The 8,759-nt window shown below is 47.6% G+C and overlaps 1 protein-coding gene across 1 annotated transcript in view; it reads right to left on the bottom strand.

Moving 5' to 3' along the window:
• Positions 1 to 2,797: 2,797 nt before the first annotated feature.
• Positions 2,798 to 8,759, bottom strand: part of LOC139405454 (E3 ubiquitin/ISG15 ligase TRIM25-like) — a 15,892-nt gene continuing 9,930 nt past the window's right edge. The window contains exons 11-14 of the mRNA XM_071147780.1: positions 7,445 to 7,681; positions 6,694 to 6,765; positions 3,720 to 3,785; positions 2,798 to 3,436 (exon numbers count right to left, since the gene is read on the bottom strand). Of these exons, the coding sequence (XP_071003881.1) occupies positions 2,862 to 3,436; positions 3,720 to 3,785; positions 6,694 to 6,765; positions 7,445 to 7,681 (950 nt within the window). The 3' untranslated portion in view covers positions 2,798 to 2,861. The remainder of the gene's footprint in view (positions 3,437 to 3,719; positions 3,786 to 6,693; positions 6,766 to 7,444; positions 7,682 to 8,759) is intronic.

The raw sequence follows: 8,759 nt of genomic DNA, 5'->3' as shown, positions 1-8,759 counted from the left end.
TGCCTACAGGTCCCAGCATGCACCTGGCCCTCTGGGGGTGGGTAGGACCCAGCCGTGCAGCGTGATTGGCTGTAGTGGTCTGACTGACAGGTCCGAGGCTGCTCCTCCTCAGGTCTCCCATAAGGAAGAGGTTGTAAAGCTTTAAAGGAGAAGCCTGTTTGTACTGTTGGGGTGTTTCTGGTTTAAAGCCATGTGTATATTTTATTAGACACTGAGTGGGATTGGTAGGTTTTGTTTTGGGATGCCGTTAGCCTGGTCCCAGATCTGTTTGTGCGGTCTTGCCATACCCCTATTGTCATTGTCATGTTACAGCACAAACTGATCTGGAACCAGGCTAGGATGCAGCTGGGATGGACTATTCCTCAGCCTGTGGAGATCTGAGAGGATTTGATTGGTATAACCAATATGGTGAAACTTCCACCTAGCCTATCAGAGGGCACGGTAGATGTATTACCAAATTGCTTACACCTGTCAAATCCTGACAGACTCCCCACAAGGTCATAGGGCTTAGAGGTCGATTTGGGATGGAAGGTTACAAGGTTATTGACTGGAAACGGAGAACATGGTAGTCGCTGGAGAGGCTTTTTAACAGCACAGGTCCAAATAGCCCCGCTGAGGAACAGGCCCTTATCTCAGGCCCATGGCGTGCTCAGGTCTGCGTCCATTAGGGCACACCATTGTGGAATGTTCCAGTAGAAATATATGCAGAACAACTATGCCTCTGACATAAGGAATCACGTCAGCTCTATTCAAGACAGTTCTAACGTTCCTCAACATTCTCCTGGTACAAGAGGTTTGGTCCCAAACGGGGAACCATCAGCATCCTAGGTAGTAGAGGGTGTACTATGTTTTGATGCAGGTTAGCTCTGAGTCTCATCTCATGTATGGTTCACTATTACTGTGGTTATGGTCTTTAAAAGTACTCTATTCACTCAGCGGCCAGTAGAGGGCAGCATGGTGTTGTGTGATATTGAACAGCTATGAGACTAACGGCCTCTAGTACCTTCCACTGTAATGCTGTTTATTTTAAATCTGAAAGGACTTGATGGGTGTAGCGGCAGAGCCTAAGCATTATGGGGAAATTCCAGCTAGCCTATCAGAGGTCAAGGTCAAACAAATCCCATATTGTTATTCCTTTCAGGTTTACTGGAGTGTGTAGTGGGGAGGGCCTAGACTAGAGCCTGGGTACCTGTCTGTGTTCACATGACACAGAGTACATGACCTGGAATGCTAGCAAGACAGGTTCTGTATTTCAAGCTAGCTAGACTAGTGTGTGACCCTTTGACCCGGTGCCCTTTGACCCATACTTGACCCCTGGTGTGACTCTCAGACGTCCCTGCTATGCCTCTTTCCTTACCGTCCGTCCATATGACCTGTCCCACTCATGTACTGCACTTTTTAACCTGATTTACAGAGATCACTAGTTAGGAAATATTATTAGTGACAAATATTGATATTTAGGCTAGGTTATAGCATCAAATACTGTATCATTATCAAAGGTAATAAGTTATTTAGCATTTCATGTAGACATTTATTTTAGATGTTTTGTTGTGCCTCCATTGTGTGATGAACCATTGAAAAGGGAATCCAAGCTGTCATGTTTTTAAAACTGTATATCAGTGCAAACCAAAACTCATTTTTAAATACAGTGAAATGCTTTGTGTTGGCTTGTGTGTGTTGTAATACCTATTACCTATGTAACCACGAGGAAAGAGCATCAGTTTTATACTAGGCTTTCTGCTCTGGGGGGGGGGGTATAGGAGGAGAGGCTGTTCGTTCTATTGCATCTAGTTCTATGATTCACACCGTTGTCTCTATTGAATGTAGCTGATGGGTGATGGTGCAGGTTATGGGCTCTGTGTAGTTGGAAGTGTCCATTATTGGTTTTCAACCTGGCGCCTCTCCTCCATGCTTCATATCCTCCATGCTTCATATCCTCCATGCTTCATATCCTCCATGCTTCATATCCTCCATGCTTCATATCCTCCATGCTTCATAAAATACCCAAGATGACCTTTTTGGTGCTTTTGCTTTAATAAAGGAAATGATAAATGATTTGGTTGTCTTATATTTATTGTCTTATAACGTGTGTGGTGTGTGTGTGTGGTGTGTGGTGTGTGTGTGTGGTGTGTGTGTGTGTGTGGTGTGTGTGTGGTGTGTGTGGTGTGTGTGTGGTGTGTGTGGTGTGTGTGTGTGTGTGTGTGTGTGTGTGTGTGTGTGACACCATTTGTCAGTTCAGTCTTCTGTTAGTGTTTGTATGTAATTTGTTTGTCAGAAGTGCAGCACTTGGGCTGTTCTGTAAATGTTTAGGAAACAAACTAATTCTCGTTAAATTATGTCATATAAAGCGGTGATAGCAGATGGGGATCAGAGGTCGTAGGTCACATCACATGGGGCAGGTCTATACAGAGGTCGTAGGTCACGTCAAATGGGGCAGATCTATACAGACGTCGTAGGTCTCCTCACATGGGGCAGATCTATACAGAGGTCATTGGTCACGTCACACGGGGCAGATCTATACAGAGGTCGTAGGTCTCCTCACATGGGGCAGATCTATACAGAGGTCGTAGGTCTCATCACATGGGGCAGATCTATACAGAGGTTGTAGGTCTCATCACATGGGGCAGATCTATACAGAGGTCGTAGGTCTCATCACATGGGGCAGATCTATACAGAGGTCGTAGGTCTCATCACATGGGGTAGGTCTCATCACATGGGGTAGATCTATACAGAGGTCGTAGGTCTCATCACATGGGGCAGATCTATACAGAGGTCGTAGGTCTCATCACATGGGGCAGATCTATACAGAGGTCGTAGGTCCCATCACATGGGGTAGATCTATACAGAGGTCGTAGGTCTCCTCACATGGGGCAGATCTTGATGCTGTCAGATGTCTGGCTGAACTGACCCAGAGCGAAGTCCAGTCCAACACCAACCCCACTTCCCACCCCGAAGGCCGCATACAGTGGCTGTGTAAAGTTGGCACGGAACGTGTGCAGGTGCCCCATGCTCTCCGCCACGCTATAGAACGCCAGGGTGCCCGCGTTGAGGTCCAGGAACAACCCCAGACGTGGCGAGTACGTCACCGGGATGTCCCTCTTCTCATTGTCATGCATTGCCGTGCAACACGTATCCGACAGCTCCAGGCTCCATGATTGGGCGTTGTAGCCAAGCCCCGCCCTGGCGTCCGCCCCCTTCCTGCTCAGGGCTCCATAAGCCACGCCCATTGATGACCCCTTCCCCCTCCAATCCACCTCCCAGTAACATCGCTGGGCGGAAAGGGGGGCCTGGCACAGCACCTGGGTCCAGCCGTCGAAGCGTTGGGGGCAGTCTGGGTAGGGCTGCCCTGCCCCCTGTAGGGTGGCCTTGGTGTTGCTCTCCGACAGGGTCAGACGCCGGTGGGCTGTTCTTGTGTCTAGGGTCAGGGTACAGGCATCTGGGGGAGGGAAGAGTGGAGGGATGGACGGATGAATAGTTAAGTTGTGGGGATAAGGACTTTGCAGATTTGGTTGTCAGATGTTGTGAGTACTCCTTCCCCTTGGCCCTAACCTTCTGAAGGTTTCAGATCTGAAAGTTGTAATCAATATGGTGGATGCTACAATGTTCATACCTTTCCCTTCATATCTGCGAACATGGAAGTGTGAGGGCCAAGGCCACACGGTAGGGAGCTAACTGGAACAGGCTGTATCTGTGTAGATGTTTAGCTGTTCTATACTCACACTGCAGGAACTCCTCTCTGCTCCTGGGCTCTGGGGCCTGGATGCTGGAGATGTCTATCTCCCTCACTACAGGAGACGAAGACAGGCAGTACGAGGGGAGAGGATCACAACCAGTGGTGGAAAAAGTACCCAACTTGAGTAAAAGTATACAGTAGATACTTCAATGGAGAGTTACTCCAGTAAAAGAGAAAGTCACCCAGTAAAACACTACTTTAGTAAAAGTCTAAAAGTATTTGGTTCTAAATATACATAAGTATCAAAAGTAAAAGTGTAAATCATTTCAAATTCCTTAAATTAAGCAAAGCAGACTGCACCATTTTCTAGTTTTTAAAATGTACAGATAGCAGGGGCACATTCCAACACTGAGACATCATTTACAAAAGACGTGTTTAGTGAGTCCGTCAGATCAGAGGCAGTAGGGATGACCACGTGTTCTCTGTTTAGTGAGTCGGTCAGATCAGAGGCAGTAGGGATGACCACATGTTCTCTGTTTAGTGAGTCCGTCAGATCAGAGGCAGTAGGGATGACCACGTGTTCTCTGTTTAGTGAGTCTGTCAGATCAGAGGCAGTAGGGATGACCAGGGATGTTCTCTGTTTAGTGAGTCCGTCAGATCAGAGGCAGTAGGGATGACCATGTGTTCTCTGTTTAGTGAGTCGGTCAGATCAGAGGCAGTAGGGATGACCACATGTTCTCTGTTTAGTGAGTCCGTCAGATCAGAGGCAGTAGGGATGACCACGTGTTCTCTGTTTAGTGAGTCGGTCAGATCAGAGGCAGTAGGGATGACCACATGTTCTCTGTTTAGTGAGTCCGTCAGATCAGAGGCAGTAGGGATGACCACGTGTTCTCTGTTTAGTGAGTCGGTCAGATCAGAGGCAGTAGGGATGACCACATGTTCTCTGTTTAGTGAGTCCGTCAGATCAGAGGCAGTAGGGATGACCACGTGTTCTCTGTTTAGTGAGTCTGTCAGATCAGAGGCAGTAGGGATGACCAGGGATGTTCTCTGTTTAGTGAGTCCGTCAGATCAGAGGCAGTAGGGATGACCATGTGTTCTCTGTTTAGTGAGTCGGTCAGATCAGAGGCAGTAGGGATGACCACATGTTCTCTGTTTAGTGAGTCCGTCAGATCAGAGGCAGTAGGGATGACCACGTGTTCTCTGTTTAGTGAGTCGGTCAGATCAGAGGCAGTAGGGATGACCACATGTTCTCTGTTTAGTGAGTCCGTCAGATCAGAGGCAGTAGGGATGACCACGTGTTCTCTGTTTAGTGAGTCCGTCAGATCAGAGGCAGTAGGGATGACCACGTGTTCTCTGTTTAGTGAGTCTGTCAGATCAGAGGCAGTAGGGATGACCACGTGTTCTCTGTTTAGTGAGTCCGTCAGATCAGAGGCAGTAGGGATGACCACGTGTTCTCTGTTTAGTGAGTCCGTCAGATCAGAGGCAGTAGGGATGACCAGGGATGTTCTCTGTTTAGTGAGTCGGTCAGATCAGAGGCAGTAGGGATGACCATGTGTTCTCTGTTTAGTGAGTCGGTCAGATCAGAGGCAGTAGGGATGACCACGTGTTCTCTGTTTAGTGAGTCGGTCAGATCAGAGGCAGTAGGGATGACCACATGTTCTCTGTTTAGTGAGTCCGTCAGATCAGAGGCAGTAGGGATGACCACGTGTTCTCTGTTTAGTGAGTCCGTCAGATCAGAGGCAGTAGAGATGACCAGGGATGTTCTCTGTTTAGTGAGTCCGTCAGATCAGAGGCAGTAGGGATGACCAGGGATGTTCTCTGTTTAGTGAGTCCGTCAGATCAGAGGCAGTAGGGATGACCAGGGATGTTCTTTGTTTAGTGAGTCCGTCAGATCAGAGGCAGTAGGGATGACCAGGGATGTTCTCTGTTTAGTGAGTCCGTCAGATCAGAGGCAGTAGGGATGACCACGTGTTCTCTGTTTAGTGAGTCCGTCAGATCAGAGGCAGTAGGGATGACCACGTGTTCTCTGTTTAGTGAGTCCGTCAGATCAGAGGCAGTAGAGATGACCAGGGATGTTCTCTGTTTAGTGAGTCCGCCAGATCAGAGGCAGTAGAGATGACCACGTGTTCTCTGTTTAGTGAGTCCGTCAGATCAGAGGCAGTAGGGATGACCACGTGTTCTCTGTTTAGTGAGTCCGTCAGATCAGAGGCAGTAGGGATGACCACGTGTTCTCTGTTTAGTGAGTCGGTCAGATCAGAGGCAGTAGGGATGACCACGTGTTCTCTGTTTAGTGAGTCCGTCAGATCAGAGGCAGTAGGGATGACCACGTGTTCTCTGTTTAGTGAGTCCTCCAGACCAGAGGCAGTAGGGATGACCACGTGTTCTCTGTTTAGTGAGTCCGTCAGATCAGAGGCAGTAGGGATGACCACGTGTTCTCTGTTTAGTGAGTCCTCCAGACCAGAGGCAGTAGGGATGACCACATGTTCTCTGTTTAGTGAGTCTGTCAGATCAGAGGCAGTAGGGATGACCACGTGTTCTCTGTTTAGTGAGTCCGTCAGATCAGAGGCAGTAGGGATGACCACGTGTTCTCTGTTTAGTGAGTCTGTCAGATCAGAGGCAGTAGAGATGACCAGGGATGTTCTCTGTTTAGTGAGTCCGTCAGATCAGAGGCAGTAGGGATGACCACGTGTTCTCTTTATAAGTGTGTGAATTGGGCCATGTTCCTGCCCTGCTAAGCATTCAAAATGTAATGAGTACTTTTGGATGACAGTTAAAATATATGGAGTAAAAAGTACATTATTTATTTTAGGAATGTATTGGAGTAAAAGTTGTCAAAAATATAAATAGTAAAGTACAGATACTCCAAGAAACTACTTAAGTAGTATTTGAAAGTATTTTTAATTAAGTACTTTACACCACTGATCACAACAAGGGTAACCGTAAATATAGGGCAATATGCTTTCCTCAGATGTCGAGAGGAAGAACTGGAGAATGAAGAAAAGGAATGAATGATGACTCACATGCAGGGAAAGCTGGCATCTGATTCATGATGGGGTCAGGGGTCGGCGGATCCAGGAAAAGACTGGTATTCACTTCCGGTTGGGATTCAGTCAGTGCACCCATCCCCCCTGTCAAAACAGTATGTTTATAGCCATGATTTTCAAACAATGTGCTGTGGCACCAGCAAGGTACATTATACAGTGTCTACACTGGAGAAAGGCTAGTAAGACCAGGGTTTATGACCTCTGATGGGGTTAAAGCGGTGAGGGTCGGGACCATAGAGATATATAGAGGACTCATCTTTGTATCTGTGCCATTAAAGAGTCTGTGGCAGCATGGGCAGCGCCATTGAGGCAATTTCCATTTTCCCGATTGGCTGATCCCTCCTCATGATCCGTTGTACATGACTCCAAGAATGTCACAAGGAGGGATTATCCAGTGGACTTGAAAGCCACCCAGTTGACTACATTAAAATGCTGAAAGCCCTCAATGGTGATGCCTGTGCTAATATGGCCTTTTGGCTACTAGAGGCTTCAATCATTCTCTCGGGTCGGGACTCACATGGGTCAACTCCACCAGTGTTGTTGTTGACTGGCCCAGGTGCCGGTGTGGCACGTCGATGGGAGCGGAAGAGACTTGCTATGGATCCCATCCGGCTGAAAGCTCCTGAGGCTGGGGTGGCTTGGGTAACAGCACTGGGGGTAGGGGTGGTGGTGGGTTCTGGTCTGGGTGTCTCTCTCCGGCTGGGCGTAGGTCTGGCTGGCTCTCTACGACTTGGAGTGGGACTGGGACTGGCTGGCTCTCTACGACTTGGAGTGGGACTGGGACTGGCTGGCTCTCTACGACTTGGAGTGGGACTGGGACTGGCTGGCTCTCTACGACTTGGAGTGGGACTGGGACTGCGTCTGCGCGTCTCTCTTCGACTTTGGGTAGGGCTATTTCTGGCTGGCTTTTTCCGCCTCTGAGTGGGACTAGATCTGGTGCTTGGTCTGGGGGCTGCCTCTCTGGCTGTGGAGAGACGAGAGGTATTACTGGGTGAGCATGGCTTGATAAGTCTAGAGGCGTCCACATAGGTTCGGTTTGCTTCTAGCAGAACTCGGCTAGGTGAAACGAACGTCTGACGTCTTGCTTGAAAAATCTCAGTATTACTGTTTGGTCCGGCTTGAGCCACTGTAGCAACAATATACCCAGTAACACTTCCTCAACATAGAAGAAAATAATAAAGATAAATCAAGAAATCTGTATTTATCTTTTATGTTTTTTGCCAGGAAGATCCTAGTCGCGCAATTTTACATCTAACTAAAATGTTTGGTGCGGTATTTCTCAAGTGGAAAAATGTGCATTAAAACTAGCCAGCAAACAATCCCGTTCATTGCTCCCACTCCTACTAGGAGCAGTACCTAGTCCAGTAATACCATTGACCAATCACAGACGAAGGGGCGTAGACTTCGGACGAACGAACATTGACTTGCCTCAAGGAAAAATGTTGCGTTGCCGAACAGCTGAACCAAAGCGTCACAACGTTTCATCATAATAAATGCTTAAACTGTTTCGACTATGAAACATACAGTAAGTTTAACGCCTGTCGCGTGCTTCCCAGTCGAAACAGTTCCATCATATATTATGAAACATACAGTAAGTTTAACGCCTGTCGCGTGCTTCCCAGTCGAAACAGTTCCATCATATATTATGAAACATACAGTAAGCTTAACGCCTGTCGCGTGCTTCCCAGTCGAAACAGTTCCATCATATATTATGAAACATACAGTAAGTTTAACTCCTGTCGCGTGCTTCCCAGTCGAAACAGTTCCATCATATATTATGAAACATACAGTAAGCTTAACGCCTGTCGCGTGCTTCCCAGTCGAAACAGTTCCATCATATATTATGAAACATACAGTAAGCTTAACGCCTGTCGCGTGCTTCCCAGTCGAAACAGTTCCATCATATATTATGAAACATACAGTAAGCTTAACGCCTGTCGCGTGCTTCCCAGTCGAAACAGTTCCATCATATATTATGAAACATACAGTAAGCTTAACGCCTGTCGCGTGCTTCCCAGTCGAAACAGTTCCATCATATATTA

Source organism: Oncorhynchus clarkii, unplaced genomic scaffold (assembly GCF_045791955.1).
Source record: "Oncorhynchus clarkii lewisi isolate Uvic-CL-2024 unplaced genomic scaffold, UVic_Ocla_1.0 unplaced_contig_817_pilon_pilon, whole genome shotgun sequence".
Classification (NCBI taxonomy): domain Eukaryota; kingdom Metazoa; phylum Chordata; class Actinopteri; order Salmoniformes; family Salmonidae; genus Oncorhynchus; species Oncorhynchus clarkii.
Note: the sequence above shows the minus strand (reverse complement) of the source record. Positions and strands in the feature narration are given on the sequence as shown.